The sequence below is a fragment of the Nicotiana tabacum genome, chromosome 22, assembly GCF_000715075.1.
Source record: "Nicotiana tabacum cultivar K326 chromosome 22, ASM71507v2, whole genome shotgun sequence".
Lineage (NCBI taxonomy): Eukaryota > Viridiplantae > Streptophyta > Magnoliopsida > Solanales > Solanaceae > Nicotiana > Nicotiana tabacum.
This window is the reverse complement of record NC_134101.1, coordinates 140990160-141011474: the sequence shown is the minus strand read 5'-3', so window position 1 is coordinate 141011474 and position 21315 is coordinate 140990160. Positions and strand designations below refer to the sequence as shown.

Sequence of the window (21315 nt, the reverse complement as noted above, 5' to 3'; positions counted from 1 at the left end):
GGATAAGAGAGAATACTATTGCAGGGCCCCCTTCGTAAGGGTTTCACCTAACTTCTTCAACAAGATTGACTAGATCTCATGTTGAGCCAAATTGCTCCCTTTCACAACCACGGTGTAGGTCATGATGTGCTCTTGTGGATCCAAAGTCCCATTGTATTTTGGTATGTCTGGAATCTTGAACCTCTTCGGAATTCAATATGGTGCTATGCTCGACTTAAATGGCAATTGCGTGTATTTTTTCAAATATGGCCTTTTAGTACCATGGTTTACCTAGAATTTGATCCATCCGAGCATGAAACTCCTTCGCATTTTGATCCATTCATGCGTTAATTTCTCTCATAAACCTCATTAGTTCATTCTTGAAGGGATCATCCCCGTTGTTATTCCCGGATCCAATACTGGTCCCTCCGTCCGAATCGACTTCACCCCTTGGGGTATTGTTATCGACCCACTAAGCCATTTGATTTGCAGTAACACTGGGAGTAACCGGGCCCCTTCTGTTTGCGTTATTGAAGGCACCTGACAATGCTTGTTTTACCTCTGTCATCACCTGATCCTGCCTTGAGAGGCGATTCATGATTGCTTTCTGCTGCTCCCTCAGGAGTTTGACCGTTTCTATGATGTGTTCCTCCTCTGCGTCATCAGGAGTTGGCTCCTTCACATGTCGAGGATACTGAGTATCTCGTACCGAGATCATGTCATCCCTTTCATTGCGAGTCTCACTGATTGAGTCATCATATTGGGAGAATTCTTTGCGTTCCTCAATGTTGTATGTGATGTTGACATCATTAGCTGTCTTATTTGGTTTTTACTAAGGAAATAATTAAAACTAGTTAGTAATAAACGAATGAATGTTGGCATATTTAGTTTTTACTAAGGAAAGAATCAAAATTAGTTAGTAATAAACGAATGAATCAAAGCAATTGTGCAATTGTCTATGCCCCACTGTGGGTGCCAAACTGTTTACCCACAAAACGGTACAGTTAAATTTGTTACGTGGTTTATAGACAATCGATTTGATTTGATCCAAAAATTATAAAGAGATAATATTAAAATTTATATTTAACGATTGAAATTGAAGAAGATAACAAGCCTAACTTCGAACCCAACGTCTCCAAAAGCAAAACTGGAAGTAACGACGAAGTGAAAGAAAGTTGTTAATTTCATAGTAAAATATAGCCTTTTTGTATAGAATATTTCAAGTCCTTACAATGGCTGCTGAACCTGCTATTTATAGCTCTACCTAGGGGAACAAGATCCTAGAATCAAACTCTTCTTAAATGATAATAAAAATGTCATTGATGAACATATAAGGGCAGGCCTTGAATGCAAATATTCTCTGCAGCGGCGCTCATTTATTGTTAGTGAATATTCCCTCATTGAATGCTATCCTATGGCAGACTTTTGAACTTCTACCGTGGACTATGTTCCCCATGGAGTCTGCTTGGTACCGGCCACACTCGTTGTATCGGCTGTTTTCTGACTCGTCCTTTGCTTATGTTCGGTTCTACCTGTCATGTTACCATTTGACCATTTGTTATCAACTGATTTTACTCCATACAGTCACACCCTTGGTCCACCATCATGGGTTTCCATATGATATAGATAGAAAAAATATCCAAAGGTCCAGAGGTAAAGCTGATATTTCTTGAGTTCAATTGGTAGACAGTAGACTTAATTAGGTCTAGGTGCATAATGTATTTAATTTATATTCCATCCAGATACAATCCACCCCTAGAAGTACTGCGCTCCAACATATGCCAAAAAAAATAAAATCATATAAAATATATCATGAACTTATAATATTTATAATTTAGATTAATTTATTATTATAATTTAAATTAAAGATATAATATCATAGAATTTTTCTTATCGAATATATTGCAATTAAAATAAGAAGATAGTTATAATTTTGTTAAAGTAATATAACCTAATGTGCTCGAACAATTTAGATCATAATGTGATATGATTATTATTTTTTGTTATTGTAGACGTATCGCACGGGTTTTAATATTAGTGTCCAAAAAATTATGTGCTGAGTTTTCCGTATGGTTGTTGGATTATGTCTGGTTGGATAAAATATTTGAGGAACCGGTAAGCTAATATTGATAAATTAACGCGGTAGAGGAGAGTTCGGTAACTACTTGTGAAAATGATGCTCAGGTGCCGTTTAAACTTTAAAACAAGTGGATATATGGAAAACAAATTTATTTGTATACACTAATACTAATAGTAATAATAATATTTACATTAACCATCTGGTCATCTTATTATTTTGAATTTGAAGGTCAAATGTTAATTCTGGCAGCGTCCGAGATACATTTCATATAAAGTTTGCTACATTTGTCATTTGCTTTACATCTTGTACAAATCCCGTAGTCATCTTTGGGGAAATGCAAATCATTAAATCCTTAGACTTGAGACAAAATATAATCATAATTAATATGGCTGGAGAAATTAATTTCGTTTTTAGCTTTTATTCTTAAAATTGTTATTTTTTCATTGGTCAAAGATTAAAATACCACATCAAAATATCTCAAATGCAAATTTTATTAAAACATTTTCTACTGAAAGTAGAGCAATTATCGTGATGGCAGAGTTGGTAGCTTATTCTATTAGAAAACCAAATATTTCGAGCCTCTTTGGCCAAGCTATTGGGAGGTTAAAAGTAAGTTTTTTTCCTGAAAAAGTTCTTTTTAAAAATATTTAAGCTATTTGGCCAAAAGTACCAGCAACAAAAACAGTTTTTCTGCTTTTGGGAAGAAGCAGAAAATTATAGCTTCTTCCAAAAAGCAGAAGCAGAAAATTAATTTATTCAAGACAAAACTATCATCACCATAAATTTAAATTTTTCAATTATCCCTTACTAATTTAAGGTTTTTCTTTTCTTTTTTGTTTCTAGTTTCTACCATTCTTTTAAAATTAGAGATATCATATATATGAATATATTGTAATTTTCCAAATTCTTTTTGACTTTTCTTGTTTTTGATTTTTTTTTCTTTGTGTAATGTCTTGTAACTTTCTAAATTATCTTCTCTTTTTTCACACTAAATCAAATTATCCACATCCTTCTTTGGATTATCAATTCTCTTCCTACAAATAATCATTTGTAATTTCTTCTGTTATAGGCTATTAATTCCCGAATTTATAAAACAGTTATGAAAAATTTAATTTGTGAAAATTACCTACAAATAGGTAATAAATTTACAATTTTATCGCATAATTTATATATTATTAAAAAAAGAAGAAAAAGCCTCTACATTAAACCAAGTTACAGTCTCACAATAGGTAACTTGACAAAATAATATAGGAGAAAGTTAGCTAGGTTAGGTAATAATTAGTTTTTTTTTTTAAATTTAAATTTTAAAAATAAATAAATTATGCATTCAGTGTGGTTAATAATTAGTTACTCTTTTTGAATTTGAATTTAAAGATACTTAACTCTTTTTTTACGAAAATAATTTATTTTTATATATTTAAAATTATTTCTATTTTATGCTCAATGCCATCTTTCAAGTTTGACGCTCAGAATCATCTTGTTACAACTACCACGGCTATATATAATTTCATCTGACGACATTCTTCTATCGATAAGGAATTCAACTATTGTGCTAATGAAGACATTACTATGCATTGAGGAAGGAGATGTGCCTTCTGGTATTCCTTTAGAAATGCAAGGCAAGTCTTCTACTAAAATTTAAACGTTGTATGATAGAATTAGAGATGAAATTATTGAGAAATATTATCATGTGTAAGTGACTTTGCTTATTATTTCATGGTGTATTATCAATATATAGTAATTTGTGGAATAGACTTCTAATTCATACTGAATGATGAAAAGAAGTAATTATAGAAGATAATAGTATACGCTTTGGTATAACTATATATATTATATTAATTTAAATTTTTTATATGTATATTTACTTTATGTTTTATATTTTAATTGAATAAAAAAAGTCTTTTATAATAAATATTTAAGTTCTTTTTTCTCTTTAAAATAATTATAAAACCTTTGTACTATCCTTTTTGGTAATTTAGCACTCAAAAGCACTTTTTAAAAAGATTGACCAAACATAATTTATTTACTAAGTGTTGCAAAAAGTATTTCTTAAATGAATTTGCCAAACACAAACTATTTTTTCAAAAGTACTTTTGAAAAAAATACTCCTGAAAAAAATACATTTCAAAATAAGCAGTTTTTGGCAGTTTGACCAAACAGGCTTGAAGTTTGTTATCATAGTAAAAATAGCACGGGCTAGCCAGCTTTCGAACTGGTCATTCAAAAATAGTCAGTGTTTGCAAAGTCATTGAAAAATAGCCTCTATTTTGTTGCAACACGCACAAAAGTTCTAGTATAATATACTTGAGATCGGTGCACATGTGTATAAACTTCCAATATATTATGTTGGACTTAGTGGCGAAGCCACATATTGATAAGGGTGGTCAACTGATTTTTTATCGAAAAATTACATTGTTTACACAGGTAAAATATTACATTTTAAAAGTATATAACACATATTGAACACCCTTTATCGGAATCTTTTCCACTTCTTTTAAATTTGAATACCCTTGGAGAAATTCCTAGCTTCGCCACTGGCTGTACTGGTATATTGTACTGGAACTCCAGTATATTATGTTGGAACTCCAACACGCAGAAAGTTCCAGCATAATATACTGGAGATTGGAGCACCTGTGTATGAACTTCCAACATATTATGCTGGACTGATATATTATACTGGAACTCCAGTATATTATGCTGGAACTCCAACAAGTAGAAAGTTCCAGCATAATATACTGGAGATTAGAGCACTTGTGTATGAACTTCCAGCATATTATGCTGGACCGGTATATTTTGCTGGAACTCCAATATATTATGCTGGAGTATTTTCCGAATTTTGAAAAGTATTTTTGTTCAGAGTTATCTTTACATAAAAAGTGGCTAAATTTCGATTACTTTTGAAACTGTGGCTATTTTTAAATGACCACTTATAAATATGGCTATTTTTGAATTTCTCCTGTTATCATATTATCACGTTAATTTTGATCGTAGGGTGACTTTTTGTAACAGTTAGTTTATTTATCTATATTATATTAAAAGGAGAGTAGTGAAGCATGAGGTTAAGCCAAGTGACCGGCTAAAAAAAGACACTTGGCAATTTTAAGACAACATTAAAAATTTGAATTATAAATGAAAATATAATTAATGGAAGTAGTTTAATGAATCTTATACATAATCTAAATAGATCTTAGACAAATCTAATTTATATATCTATATCTATATTAATATTTATATGTATTGTTATCTATATCTATATCTATATCTATATTTATATCTATATATTGATCCAGTCATAGATTTTCTTCTTTGTTAGCTAAAAATATGGAGGTAAAAAATTAATTAAAAACTATTTATATTGAGTTTAAAACTAAAACTGAAAAATATTGGAGTAAGTTAAAATATAAAATAAAACTGAAATTTACTTAAGATGCTAAAGATTTATTGAGTTTAAAATTAAATAAATTCAAGCAGCAAACTAAGATCTTACATAAAGTATACAAATTATTTATAAGGTAAGAAAAAAATTAAATAATCAGCAAAACCTATTTTAATAACAAGAATAATAAAGTCATATTAATATCGATAAATCAGGCAAACAAATATTTTATACGTAAATATTACTACAACATTTAGATATAATGTGTTCAAATAATTAAGAAAATATTTTTGTATGATTAATTATTGAATTGAGTGCAATTAGTTTAAATTTGAAAGCATAACATAAATTTTTGAAAATACGGTCCAATTTAGAAAATAGAATGATAAAGATTATTTAAATTTAAGATGAGAAAGTTATTTAATTGTTATCTATATTATATTAGAATGAGTGTGGTAGAAATAGATATTAAATTCAAATAAGCTAATAAAAATTCGCATGACAGTGTAATAATATTAGGAATTGAATAATATAATATCAAAAATAAATAATAAATAGAGAAAAATTAAAATTCAGATTTTTTATCATAGAGAAAAAGGGTTAAACTAATTTAAATTTGAGATGAGAAAGTTTTTTATATTGTGATAAGAAAATTCATAATATGGAAGTCCACGTAACTCAAGTCTAATAGATAAAATCAAAAACTAAAATATTGACTAATAAAAATAAATTCGAGATAATGTGAGGATATTTATAAATCATACGTTTAGAAAATAAAGTAAATGTACAATACTTAAAAATATTATTAAAAATTAAATAATTTAAAATTTTCAAGCAATATTTTTAAAACTAAATAAGTATTTATTTTTTGATTAAAAAAGTTATATATTTATCTATATTTTATTAAAGAATAGTAGTTGATAATGATATTATATAAAGTTACAAGTTAATGACAAGACACATAAAACGTAATAAGACTATATATTAGATAAAGAAAATAGCAAAATTACTTTAAATTATTAAAAATTTACTACTAGAAATGAAAGGGAAAGACTATTTGAATTTGAGATTAGAAAATTCTTAAAATTATGATGAGAATGCTCAAACTATGGATAATTGGTTATGACACATAATGCAAAAATAAAAATTATTAAAAATTATCAGTAGATGTTATAATAAAATAACAAATTTGATTTTACTTTGGACAAACCCAATATCACAAAATAGTACTAAATATGATATTAAGGGTAAAAAAATTAGATGCTAAAAACCAATTAAAAATATCACAATAGTTTTGAAAAATGTATCAATAGGAAGATAGAGATAATATGAGGACATTTATACTTTGAATTAATAAAAAAATGAAGTAAGTACATAATACACAAAAATATTACTGATTAACTTAGAAAATTAAAAAATAAAGTAATAAAAAAAGGTACCAAGGGTAAGATGTGTATTATATTGAAAATCAAAATGGAAGTTGAATTTTTATTTTTCAAAGTAATGTAATCTAATATGCTCAAAATAACAGATATCACAATTTGAAATAATTAGTATTTTTTAATACGATCCGCGCATCGCGCGGGTTCTAATACTAGTTATATTAAAAGGAGGGTAGTATGCATTATGGTTAAGCCAAGTGGCAAGCTAAAATGAAGTCACCTGGCAATTTTAGGACAACATTAATAATTATAAATTACCTATGGGCTAAAAATATTCCTTCATCTACCTTTTTGGTTCACGTATGCCCTTTGACCGTTAGGTCAATGCTGAATTAAAATATTACTTAAAAAATATTTTGCAAAATATTTTCATTTTTTTAAACTAATGCAACAGTAGTCCACTAATTTAGTAAAGTCTTCTTCTTCTTTTTTCAGTTTTTACAAAAAATAATTCAATTTTTACAAAAAAAAATTCATTTTTTTCAGTTTTTTAAAGCATTTGTTTTTGTAAAAACTGGAAAAACAAATTTGTAAAACTGATTTTTTTTTTTTGTAAAAACTGAAAAAAATATTTTCGTTTTTCTAAAAACTGATTTTAAAAAAAAATATTTTCGAAAACAAAAATATTTTGTTGAAAATATTTTTTTCTGTTTTTACAAAAAAAAATCAGTTTTTACAAAAAAATGCTTTAAAAAAACTGAATTTTTTTTGTTGTAAAAACTGAATTGTCTTTTGTAAAAACTTAAAAAAGAAGAAGAAGACTTTACTAATTTAGTGGACAAATGGTGCATTAGTTTAAAAAAAATATTTTGCAATTTTTTTTAAGTAATTATTTTTAATTCAGCATTGACCTAACGGTCAAAGGGCATAAGTGAACCAAAAAGGTGGATGAAAGGATATTTTTAGTCCAATAGGTGGATAAAGGGTATTTCTAAACCTTTTCCAATAGTTTAGGGGCATTTTGAACCCTTTTCCGGAAAAGAAAAAAAAAAGAAAGAAGAAGAGGTAACTTTACTTTTATCACCACAAATTGCATTACATGAGATATTGTACATTTTGTGAAAAGATTGTACCTTGTTTAATTTACTAAGTTGAAAAGATTGCACTATTTGTGGGAATTAGGATTCAACACTGGATTGTGAATCTTTCCCAAAAGTAGGGGGAGATTCTGAAAGCATATAGACCATGATGAAAGTAGCCTTTATACTTAAACTCCTACAAATCCATCCCCTTTTAAAAACAATTTAATTGGGTGAAATTCCTGTAATTTCATAAATCAATCTATAGAGGTGCCAGCTACAAACATTCAAGAGAGAAGAGAACGTGGTCAAAATTTCCAACTATGTGCAAACTAAATTTGATATCTAACGACTTTTATATCCCCACCCCCCAACCCCAATAGGTATTACTCTCTCCGGTCCACAATAAGTAATCAATTTACTTTTTTATTTTAGTCCAAAATAAGTGTCCATTTATATAATCAAGAGAGAATTCAATTTGTTTTTACAAAATTACTCTTATGTACATATCCCTAAAAACTTTTCTAACTCCTCACATTAAATATTTAATTAAGGGTAGTTTAGTCATATTAGGTATTTTGTATAGGATTTATTATTTTATTAATGGGCATGCCAAAAGCAAATTGGTCGTGGACCGGAGGGAATAGTACTACTTTCTCTTTCCAACCAAGAAAGTTCTTGTACCAGAATCTTCATTAGCCACTGAAAATAGTATACATGCCTATTATAAATAGTAGTTGCATATAGAATACAACTTTATTCTCAACAAACATGACAACTTTGAAAATCACCAAAAAGCATCACAAACATTTCAACAATCCTTTCCCTGCCAACCCAAAGACTCTCCCATTGATATATGGAACTTTGATCTTGAATTTTCAGAAACTGCCTTCTTCACATCAGATCTACACCATTGGAAAAGATTTCCAGTTGAGTTGGTCTTCAAAAGATGGAGGATTTCTTTCAATCTCTCACAAGTCTGAGCCAGCAAGGTCCCTGTGGTCCACAATCCCTAGAGAAGCTTTCATTTCTGCAGCTATTGCTGAAACTGAAGTCGAAGAAAGTAGAGGTTCATTCCTGATCAAAGATAAACATGTTCATTTCGTATGTAATCACCAAACCATTGAAGAGATAAACATCATAAACCAATCTGATATCACTACGTCCTCACACGATCAAGATCAATTTTTGCCAAAGAATTCCCAGTTTCCTGTTTTGATGATCACAGGGAAAGTTTATGGTGTCAATAAAACAAAGAAGGTTAGATTTCCAAGACGAAAAGAGTTGATGGAATCTTCAGAGAAAGAAACTTCCACTTCTGCAAGATATTGGCTTCTGTTTGATCAAAAAAACTGTAATCAACTTGGTTTCCAAGTGAGAATTGGAAAACCAGATTTACAACTTCCACAGAGAGTTTCTCCAAGAAGTTACAGAAGCTTTTCTCTAAAATTTGGTCGAATTCGGAGACGTAGAGCTGGGTGGTTTGGATTTCTGTCAAGAAAAAAAACTGTCGCTGAGGAGAACGTGGTGATGAAAAGTGCCGGAGTTAGTGATTTCAATAGGATTTGTTTAACATATGCAAGTGAAAGAAATGAGAGATTCTTTGGTTTCGGCGAGCAATTTTCTCATTTAGACTTTAAAGGAAAGAGGGTCCCCATTTTTGTTCAAGAACAAGGGATTGGAAGAGGCGATCAACCTATTACCTTTGCAGCTAATTTAGTTAGCTACAGGTACATTTTTATTATTTTCTCATAGAGACTTACCATTTATGTTGAAAATCTTTCTAACTCAACCCTTGTGTGAAAACTATGTCAATCATAAGGTTTTTAATAAAAGACTCAAACGAGCACTACTGTCTAATGTAGGGCAGGGGGGGACTGGAGCACAACTTATGCTCCTTCACCATTCTACATGACATCAAAGATGAGGTCACTTTACTTGGAGGGTTATGACTATTCAGTGTTTGATCTAACAAGAGATGATAGAATTCAAATACAGGTAGGTGACTTTTGACAATTCCTGTCTTCCTGCTTAATTATGATCTTGTTAATCCCAGAAATTTTCAAATAATGATAGTGTAAACCAAGCGAAAACGTTAAAATTTTGAATCGCGCACTTTCAGAAATGTTAACCAGGCCAACAGCAACTCAATACAACAGTATCTGCTGCATAAAACTTACCTGTATTTTTCCTTGATACACAAGACAATCTTATCCCGTACCATATCAAAAAGAACATTCAGGCCAGAAGAAATAATCCCAACACATGTAGTGGTAAAGCAGAGAATATGAAGGAAAGAATGTATAAATCCTTAAATGTACATTTTGTTCAAATTCTCATACTCACCTCAATCGTTGCAGTTACATGGGAACTCATTTGAAGGTCGGATACTGCACGGCAACTCACCTTGTGAGCTCATTGAACATCTCACAGAAAGCATTGGAAGGCCCCCACCTCTTCCAGAATGGATTATTTCTGGTGCAGTGGTGGGAATGCAAGGTGGCACGGACACCGTCCGCAGTATTTGGAATGAAATGCAAAGATATGATGTCCCAGTATCAGCATTCTGGTTGCAGGTACACCTTTTCCAATGAAGGAACTAAAAAGATTCTAGGCCTCATCCTTCTTATTTTCACATTTTATCACACAGAAAGAATACTCAAATTGATTCAGATGTGTAAGATCTTTTTTCATATACTCTTCGTTCAGGATTGGGTAGGGCAGAGAGAGACAGTCATTGGGTCACAACTTTGGTGGAATTGGGAAGCAGATGAAACTAGATACTCAGGATGGCAACAACTAATTCGAGACCTTAATATGAAACATATCAAAGTGATGACATATTGCAATCCTTGTCTGGCTCCGGTATTTAACCCATAACTTTACCATTTATTTTGTGGAACTGCTGGTGGACAACCTTTAAAAGTTTTGCTTCAAAATTGCAGATGGATAAAAAGCCAAATATAAGGAGACACCATTTTGAGGAGGCAAAGAAGTTGGATATCTTAGTGAAAGACAAGAATGGGGAACCATATATGGTGCCCAATACAGCATTTGATGTAGGGATGCTGGATTTGACACATCCACATACCGCGAATTGGTTTAAGCAGATTCTGCAAGAAATGGTAGATGATGGAGTGAGAGGATGGATGGCAGATTTCGGCGAAGGCCTGCCAGTGGATGCCTGCTTGTATTCAGGTATGAGAAGCACGTGAATAAAGCAACTTAAAAGAGGATCAAATACTAGCACCCCAGTATTTAAGTTTTCTTTCACCTTATTGCTGAATTAACCAAAGTTAACTCCAACATTTGTGTTTAACTATTCAGGCGAAGATCCAATTGCAGCACATAATAGATATCCTGAATTATGGGCAAAACTCAACAGGGAATTTGTGGATGAATGGCGAAGCACACATGTAGGCCAAGAAAGAGAAGATCCAGAGGAGACTTTGGTTTTCTTCATGAGGGCTGGTTATAGGGATACTCCTAAGTGGGCAATGCTATTTTGGGAGGGAGACCAAATGGTGAGTTGGCAAAAAAATGATGGTATCAAGAGTGCAGTGGTTGGCTTGCTTAGCGGAGGACTTTCAGGATATGCTCTTAATCACAGTGATATTGGAGGCTATTGTGCAGTAAACTTACCATTTTTCAAGTATCACAGAAGTGAAGAGCTTCTCTTGCGATGGATGGAATTTTCCGCTTTCACCACCGTGTTCCGGACACATGAAGTAAGTTTAACGTTTCATTCCCTGGAAATTAAATTCCATGATTTTTTTTCTTCTTTCCACTCTCAATGCTGAAAGATTTGACGAGTTTTGCCATTTCTGAACATATTCATTCAGGGAAACAAGCCATCTTGCAACAGCCAGTTCTACTCCAATAATAGAACACTGTCACATTTCGCACGTCTTGCAAAGATCTACAAAGCATGGAAGTTTTACAGGATTCAACTAGTTAAGGTAATATACGATCACAGTTTGGTTTTTCAAAATAAAAAATTTAAACCAAAAGATCTAAGAAATAGTACCTTGTTGAATTACACAGGAAGCCTGTCAGAAAGGGCTACCAATTTGTCGACATCTCTTCCTTCACTATCCAGAAGATGAACATGTACATAGCTTAACACATGAGCAGTTCCTAGTTGGCACAGAGATACTTGTGGTACCCGTGCTAGACAAAGGCAAAGAATATGTTAAGGTCTATTTTCCGATAGGAGAAAGCTCTTCATGGAAGCATATTTGGACAGGAAAACTGTATTCAACACAAGGTTCCGAAGCTTGGGTGGAAGCATCAATAGGATATCCTGCCATTTTTGTTAAAGTTGGTTCTCCTGTTGGAGAAACCTTCCTGGGAAAACTTAACAAATACAATGTCTTATAATTCAACAGCCTAGAGATAGATGATGTAATTGGTTTTAGGGCACATAACCATGAAAGTAGCATTTAACATTCTTTCTATTCCATAAGTACATGGATGTTGGGGATAATACATGTGTAAAGTAGTAAAGAATTTATTTAGTAGAATCATTTGACTTTATACCAAAGACTATAATCGCATTAAAATTTCACCAGAAGTTGAACAAACGGAAATTATTTGTAGAGTTTGTGACCACCCTTCTGCATGAGGGAATAAATACAGCAGTCTGTAGGAATAAGTAAATCCCTTAGATATTCCTGATTAGAGATTTGAATCTTTGCACCTTTAAGCGCCCGTAGACTATCATTTCATTAAAATTTCACCAGAAGTTGAACAACAATCTTATATATGTGACATATATGCCATTTATTAGTCAGATCTTCTGAATAGGTACAACCACGCGCCTCGTACCCAACAAAAGAAACTAGATTGCCCTTGTCTGCGTGCATGAGCAAAAATTTTCTAACAATTGGTGAACTGTTAACAAAATTGTAAAAATGCTCAACTAGGTGCTGTTAGGAAGAGAATGTTGACATGCTTCAAAACTGTTATACACCAAAACCACATTCTTCAAGCTTAATTATCAGTTATTGATTTTGGCTAAGTGGAATGCATGAACCAGTAAGTACAGTTTGATTTTAGCTGCTGCCAACCAAAACAACCAAAGTCCCATTATTTCAAAAGGTTGCTATATATAGTTACAATTATTCCATATGTCACATGCTGCGTGTTGGAGCTTTGAGAGGAAAAAATTGACTTAAGTACTTGCCTTTAGTGAGTTAACATCCAAACCTGACTCTCTCAACCATCTAAGTTTTCTGAACAGTGTGTTCCAACTAAAAGTAGCAAAAAAGTGAGCAAATAATCAAAGCTTCTAGCTTTCAGTTACATTCAAAGAATATATTCATTGATACAAAACCTTATTTTCTTGTCAGCTGCTTAGGACACAATTACTGATATATTAAGTTCAAACTCATATGATGTAGAGAGTTTCCTTGCCTCAATTGCCCTGCTAGCTAAAATTCCAACAGAATCTAACTGAGTAGATTGAGAAGCCCCAACAATTAAGAGAAAAAATAGAGCCAGAGCAGAACACACTATAGCCTACATGTTTAAAGAGAAGAGCAGAAACGAACCTGTTTGCAGTAGAACTTAAATAAAAAGCAGAACCTGAGCTGCCGGCGTTCGACCGTCAATTTCGTGAATCGCCGGGTCTTCCTGTTGATTTCGTTGCGATTTGATCGATTTGCCTGTTGGGCTCTTTGAGCACACCAATTTATGCGCTATTCACGCGAAGAGAATTTTAAAGGTTGCATGATATCAAGCAGCAATTGGAACGGAACTAAAACGGTTCTATACTTCTATTGAAGTGTTCATTAACCAATTTTATTATTACATGACTAGTGAATTTATTTTGCGCGGTCATAAAAGACCTAAATAGTATTTTTCTAATATCCCATGTTATATATACATTATTCATTATATATAAATATACTTGATTTCAAAGTACTAATTAATTTTAAACATAATTTTATATTTTTTATAATTTTTCATCATTCCGGTTTAATTATCTTCTTGAGATAGTCGATTCCTTTTCTAATGACCTATATAGATAAAAACTATACATTTTTTTGTCCTTTAAATATATTGAATGTCAAATACTCAAACTCAAACATAATTCTCAAAAAGCAGTCCATAAAATTAAGCTATTGATATTGATGGGTCTCAATACACTCAATCTTGCATGAGCACATGAAAAGTTCTTAAATTATGGTCTATGGGCTCATTCATAGTATTTATACTTTACCTAAGTATTGTTCTCTTATACACGAAAATACATACGCTAAACGGTTAGAAAATACAAAAAGGAAGAAGGTTAAGAATTATTCAATTTACATTGAGAAAGAGAAGGAAAGGTTCAACTGAAGCACGTAGAATTCCGGCTCATGAAAATAGAAGCCTCACCCATATTGGCTTTGACGAATTGCCTTATGACATTCCATCTAGAAAGCATCGTTCATTTGTTTTGAAATGGGAAGAGAAGGCAAAATTATAAGCCATTGAGAAATTAGAAAAGGAAAAACATTAGAAAAGGAGACTACGAGGTCGCCAAAAGAATAGCCAAAAAAATAAAAGAAAAAACATAAATGTGTTTACTAAATACGAACATAAGAGAAATTGTAAAGTATCTTTCTTCCCATCACTAAAATTTAATCAATCAGATAATAATTACCGATATTCTCTTCTACCTATTTTTCTGCAAAATTCCAACATCATCTTCTTTCTCTGATTGTGTAAATCTTCTAACCATTTCAAAATGTCCACCATCCTTTTTCTATAAATTCAGTGAACTGGTGCTTTTTTTATTCTTCACAACACTAAGAACATGTATGTGTAATAAAAAGGGATCAAGAATCTACTAATACTTCAATAAGAAAGGCTAAAGGAAAAAATAAGCACCTGTAGATGAATAAGGCTTCCTGTTGTGCTTGTTAGATATGCTTCTCAAGGAGTTGAATAGTGGTGTAAAAGGAACTGTTTTCCTCGTAATTTTGAAAGTTGTGGTTTCTCCTCCTTCAAAACATCGATCATGGTCATTTTCTGGAATAGTGGCATACTGCTTTAATTAGCTAGACCTTGCCAACTAATCAAAATATATTTTAAAACACACATAATATCTGTGGTGTCCGGCAATCTAATTGAGAAACTTGAATATGTTGATTAATAGTCATCAATTACCGATAGTGTTGTAACGTTCCAATACTAAGGCGTATTTTCAAGTTGCCGCGATCAGTTACCGATAGTGTTGTAACTTGAATACATTGATTAATAGGCGTCATACATTGATTAATAGTCATCAGTTACACATAATCATTTTCAACATACATGAAAATAAATTGGCAAAAAAGCAAAAAACAAGGAAAAAGATAAATAGCCATCCTCAACTATGGAGGATGCCACATCAGCTCTATTATTCCCAGAAATATATATCGAAAGTTTTTATATATTGGAAGACCAAATATAACCTCTCTCATCCGTAGGTATTGCCACCGTATTGTTTACATTAGGAATGCAAGTTGCAAAAAGGTTCCCAAGTTCAACTAACTTAGCAAATATAGTAATAGATACAAGTCTAGATTTAGTAGAGCCAATCTTATCATCATGGACAATTTTCAAAAGTGCATTCGGTGGTTGTTCCAAAAGAGAAAGAGGAATGTTGATTACTTGCTTGGATCCCTGGGTGGCCAAAAAGTGAGCAACTTTGTTTCCCTTCCTGAAGTTATGCCGGATCGGCGGATTCTCTAGTTTCTTCAGTAATGACCTTCAGTCAGTAACCAAGTTAGAATATATTGAACAAATATCTTTATTAAGCAGACGAATTATGTCTGTAGCATCCGTTTCAATTTCTAAATTCAACAGGTTTCTTTCGCAGGATAGTTGTAGCCCAGTCTTGAGAGCTAGAAGCTCCGTAAGATCATATGCTAATCCTTCATTTAGATATCATACCTATAGAACCTTAATTGATTAACTAATCGATTGTTTATGTTGTTCTTATTACACTGCTCGCCCAGATAGCATGGCTATAGAAATAAGCATGATAAAATTGCGTTCAAACACCAATTATTAGAGAATCTGCCTATAAGACACTGTTATTCGCTTAGAAAGCATGCCAATAGGATCAAATATGGGTAACTCTGAGTTTTCAAACGGTTTCACTGCCCCATTGCGCAAATCACTTAAAGATCATGTCTATAAGTTTTATAATATATGTAATATGTAAATTCGATAGTCTGAAACATCAGCACTTCCTGTAGGATGTTTTAAACTGGAATCACATAGAAGCCATGACTATAGGACTTAATGACTCTAATATGCCTTGATTTTGAAATTGCGTACTGCCTAATACGAAAGTTGCCTGTGTGCTTTTGTTGCTTAGGTCTGGAGGTTAACTTGAGCCATCTATTGTCTTTATATAGTCCTACATGTTTAAAATGTGTGGCTAGTTTTATCATTTTGAGTACCCTAAGTAAAGTCTAGAATCACCCAAATAGTAGGTCTAAAGCCTCCTAAACCATAGACATGGGACATGTAGTGCACTCATAAGACACGGTTTAGAATTGAACTAGAGAATTTTAGGCAAATAATTTTAACATAGTAATTGGGTAGCAGGAGATGATAGTCTATCCCCGCTGAATAATATGAGCAACCCCTACCCTAAGGGAGTTGCAAACTATTATTTATGTTGCACGGGGTGATCCTTTAGGCTAAAAAACTTAGGACTCACTCCTTTATATATTTATTGGTCGCGCCGTTATGAACTTAAAATAATTAGGTTGTATCTTGTAACCTCTAAAGACTTGCACTGATAATTTATAGCTTAATTCCTTCACATGTGTGATTTTTCTTTACATTTGTTTCACAACGTAGTTGAACCTTTAATTCATTGTCTTCCTTCATTTACATAATCACATAGGACAATTATAATTCGATAATCTCACATAGCATTAATTTCGATCAGGACCCACAGTTATGAACCTCGAAGAGTGCCTAACACCTTTTCTTCGAGGTAATTTGAGCTCTTACCCAATCTTTGGTAACACAGACTAGTTAAAATAGAGTTATTTGCAAATAGGTGCCCCTAACACACCTCAAAATTGTTAGGTAGCGACTCTTCTCTTTTAATACTGCCACGATCCTAAACTTGGACCCGGTCGTGATGACGTCTCTCGTGAAGACAAGGCCAGCCGACACTTTCCACTTCAATTTTTAACAGTGAAACCATAAGAAATAAGTCTAAAGCATAATAAATAAAATCCAACGTAGCAGATAATAGCATAATTTGCAGAATACAACCCAACGCAGCCCGATACCGGGGTGTCACTAGTCATGAGCATCTATCAATTCTAAAACAAGTCTGAAAAGTCTATAAGCTATTACAAAATGTCTGATAATGAGACAGAAATGATAAAGGGGGAGAAACACGGGACTGCAGATGCCAAGCAGCTGCCTCGTGGACTCAAAAATCTGCCGAGAGCTCTCAACTCGCACTGGCAGGATCCACAACGCCTGAATCTGCACACGGGGTGCAGGGAGTAAAGTGAGTACTCTAACTTAGTGAGTAATAATCATAAATAAACACTGAAAGTAGGAAATCACGTAAGGCACAATACATGTTATAATGAAGCAGTAAAACCATTAAAAATAGTGAATCAGTAAAGATACGACTAATCATTAAGTTCATTTTAAACTTCGGGAAATACCTTTTCAACAATTAAACAGATAATGACAGGCAATTAAGAAAGATAAACACATAAAGGTTCGCCATTCGGGCACAGTATCAACAAATCCGCCCCTCAGGCAATATCTCACAACAATACCAGCCCCTCGGGATATATCTCACATTACAATGGGTACCCGCACTCACTGGGGGTGTGCAGACTCCTAGAAGGACCCCTTACGGCCCAAGTGCAATATCAAGCCATCTCGTGGCGTCATCACTAGGCTCCCGGCCTCATATCAATATCAAATATTTCCTCACAACATAGGCCCTCGGCAACATAGGCCCTCGGCCTTACTCAGTCGAAATCCTCCCAAGCCACTCGAGCAGTAGTAAAATATGATTCTCAGCCCAAAATATCATTTAAAAGATCATTTAAGTGTTAAAACAGAATAAACATGGCTGAGTAGGAAAACAGTGAAATATAACATGACTGAGATCAAGTATAAAGTCAAAACAGTGAGGAAATATCAATAAAAATCCCCGAAGGGTTCAAATAGTTGGCACGAAGCCTAAATATGGCATACAACCCCAATAATAATGATAACAAATAGATTTTAGTCAAAATACGCGGTAAAATAGTCATTCAGGACGGACTAAGTCACAATCCCCAATTGTGCACGACCTCACGCTCATCATCAAGCATGTTCGTCACCTCAATATAGCACAACGATGTGCAAATCCGGGGTTTCATACCCTCAGAACATCATTTACAATCATTACTCACCTCAATCCGGTCAAATCTCTAGCCCGCGATGCCTTTGCCCCTCGAATCGGCCTCCGCACGCGTCGAATCTATCCAAAATCAGAATCACGCCGTCAAAATATGCTAAGGGAATGAAGCCCAAGCAAAATAATCAATATACGACAAAAATTCCGAAATTACCAAAACCTGACCCCCCGGGCCCACATCTTGGAATTCGATAATTTTTACATCAATAGATTCCTTATCTCTTCACGAGTTCATACATATAAAAAGTTCTGAAAACCGATCTCAAATGGTCCTTCAAATCCTCAATCAAAGGTCTAAGTTTCCAAGCCCTAGTTTTCCCAAAATTTGATCCTTAAACTCCATAAATTACAAGCCTAATCCGTGAAATTATACCATAGAAATGAGTTTTAGGTCCAAAATCCTTACCTCAATGAAGTTCCCTTGAAATCCCTCTTCAAAATCATCCAAAGAGCTCCAAAGCGGACTGAAAAATGGTGAAATAGCTCAAAAATCGTGAAGGACACAATTTATACCTTCTGGCCCAGGCATTTTCGCATCTGCGGTCATATACCCACTTCTGCGGTACTGCATTTGCGGTCTTTGAACCGCTTCTGCGGAAATCACTTAAAATTCCCACTCCGCATCTGCGATGAAATATCCGCACATGCGCCATCACAGGTGCAGTTCCTAGACCGCTTCTGCGGTTCCTGCTCTCCTAGACCTTTTTCGCTTATGCGACCAATCGTCCGCATATGCGGTGTTGCACCTGCGGTCCCCAATCCGCAGGTGCGGAAATACCAGAAGCAGAAAATCTGCAGCTTCTTCAAAAATCCCAAACTCTCTATCAACCATCCAAAATCACCCCGAGGCCCCCGGGACCTCAACCAAAAGCACAAACATATTCCAAAACCTTATTCAAACTTATACCAATCTTCAAAGCACCTCAAACAACATCGAATCAACCAAAACACATCGGATTCAAGCCTAAGTTTCCAAAAATCTTCCGAATTCCGCTTTTGATCAAAACCCAACCAAACCACGTCTGAATGACCTGAAATTTACACACACATCCCAAATGACACAACGAAACTACTGCAACTCTCGAAATTTCATTCCGACTCCTATATCAAAATCTCGCCTGCCAACCGGAAATCGCCAAAATCTCAACTTCGCCAATTCAAGCCTAAATCTATTCCGAACCTCCAAAACTCATTTCGATCACGCTATTAAGTCCCAAATAATCTTCCGAAGCTATCCGAACCATCAGAACTCACATCCGAGCCCTCTAACACATAAGTCAACATCCGGTTGGCTTTTCCAGCTTAAGCTTCCTCAAAAGAGACTAAGTGTCTCAAATCTTCTCAAAACCTTTCCGAACCCGAGCCAATCAACCGACCGCATATAGAATCGATAAACAAAATAATAAGAAGCAGAAATGGGGGAAACGGAGCAGTAACTCGTGAGACGACTGGCCGGGTTGCATTAAATACTCATTTAAAAAGAGTTGTTACACGTCGAAACCCGTTTTCTCAAGAAAAAGGGGAGTGACACTGAGTAAAGTGTGCAACCTGACATCTCAGAATAACCGGAGTACCACTAGAAGCTGGAAGAGCTGAGTGAAGTAGGCGGTACACGTAGTCTCTGCTATGATAAGCTGTAGTTGCGGTGTGGCCACCACTAAATCCTTCAGTACCTCGAGGCCTCTTGTCCTCCCCGTCCTCTCCCTCTCTCTCTCTCTCTCTCTCGGTCCTACATACCCTCCAACCTCCGTGCAATCTCTACCATATGCTAATATGGAGTATTTGTCTCCAAATCTCGAGTTATGATGGATCTAATACCACAGTTGAGCCCTTAGATGAATCGATGGACTTGCTCTCTGATTGTAGAAATCAAGTCAAGTGCATGTCTGGACAAATCACTAAATCGAACAGCATACTCTGACACTGTCATAGTACCCTAGCGCAGTTGCTCAAGCTTCGCACGCCATGCATCCCTAAAGGTCTGAGGAACTCTCTCTCTCTTAAGAACAACTCTAAAAACACGGGTGGGCTACCCTCTTCGTACACCCACCACCACTGATATGCGGCTCCGGATAGCTGGAAAGTGGTGAAAGCAACCCCGCTCGTCTCCACAATACCCATGGTGCGGAGAATATGGTGGAACTTCTCTAGAAAACCATGTGTATCCTCTGAAGCCAAACCACTGAAAGTAGGAGGGTGATACTTCTTGAACTTCTCAAGTCTAAGTTGTTTCTCCTCATATAATGTTGCCCTAACCACTGGCTTAATCGAAACAATAGGCTATACTGGTATACCATCTAGGACCTGATAAAGATGAACCCACTGCTCAGGAGTACGGGCCGCGGGAGTCTCAGCTCCTCCCCTAGACTGAGATGTGGCTGGTGCAAGTGGAATCAACCTTGCCTGAGCTAGAGTACCAAACATGCTCAAGAACTGTGCGAGGGTATCCTGAAGTGCAGGGGTGGCAACAGGCACCTCGGGTGCCTGTCCCCCAACTGGAGCTACTGGTGGCTCCTCTATCGCAGCTCGAGCAGGTGCTCTAAATACACTAAGTGCCCCTCCTCGGCCTCTGCCCCGACCCCATCCTCTTGCAGCTCTAGCAGGGGCCGCGAGTGTTTGATTATCGGATCCAGCAATGTGTGTCCTCACTATCTGTGAGAGAATAGAAAGTTAAGATTAAGATTTCAAAGTCAACAATCTCGCACGATAAAGGAATCAAAGAAGTGAAGTTTCCCTAACAGTTCTGTAGCTTCTCGAAGATAAGCACAAACGTCTCTGTTTCGATCCGCAAGACTCTACTAAACTTGCTTATGACCTGTAACACTTATGAACTTAGAGCTCGGATACCAACATGTCATGACCCCAATTTTCCTCTGTAGGATGTCGTGATGACACCTAATCTCTATGAATAGGTAAGCCTAACATTTAAAGCATATTTGATGAACTGATATAATCTTTTGAAATAGAATCTCAACAACACACTTCCCAAAATC

At 34.5% G+C, this 21315-nt stretch overlaps 1 protein-coding gene and 1 long non-coding RNA gene across 2 annotated transcripts; one reads left to right on the top strand and one right to left on the bottom strand.

Annotated features, from left to right (window-relative positions):
* Window positions 1–8571: 8571 nt before the first annotated feature.
* On the bottom strand, window positions 8572–10380 carry LOC142176419 (uncharacterized). The gene is made up of 2 exons (XR_012705012.1): window positions 10243–10380; window positions 8572–8973 (listed from the first exon to the last, which is right to left on the bottom strand). It is a non-coding gene; the product is annotated as an uncharacterized LOC142176419 (long non-coding RNA).
* Window positions 8668–12432, top strand: LOC107824555 (uncharacterized). Its single transcript, XM_075244071.1, has 8 exons — window positions 8668–9626; window positions 9762–9894; window positions 10257–10472; window positions 10606–10761; window positions 10842–11094; window positions 11224–11624; window positions 11739–11855; window positions 11941–12432. The coding sequence occupies exons 1-8, from the start codon at window positions 8668–8670 to the stop codon at window positions 12274–12276; spliced, it is 2571 nt and encodes an 856-aa protein (XP_075100172.1). The 3' UTR covers window positions 12277–12432.
* Window positions 12433–21315: the final 8883 nt, after the last annotated feature.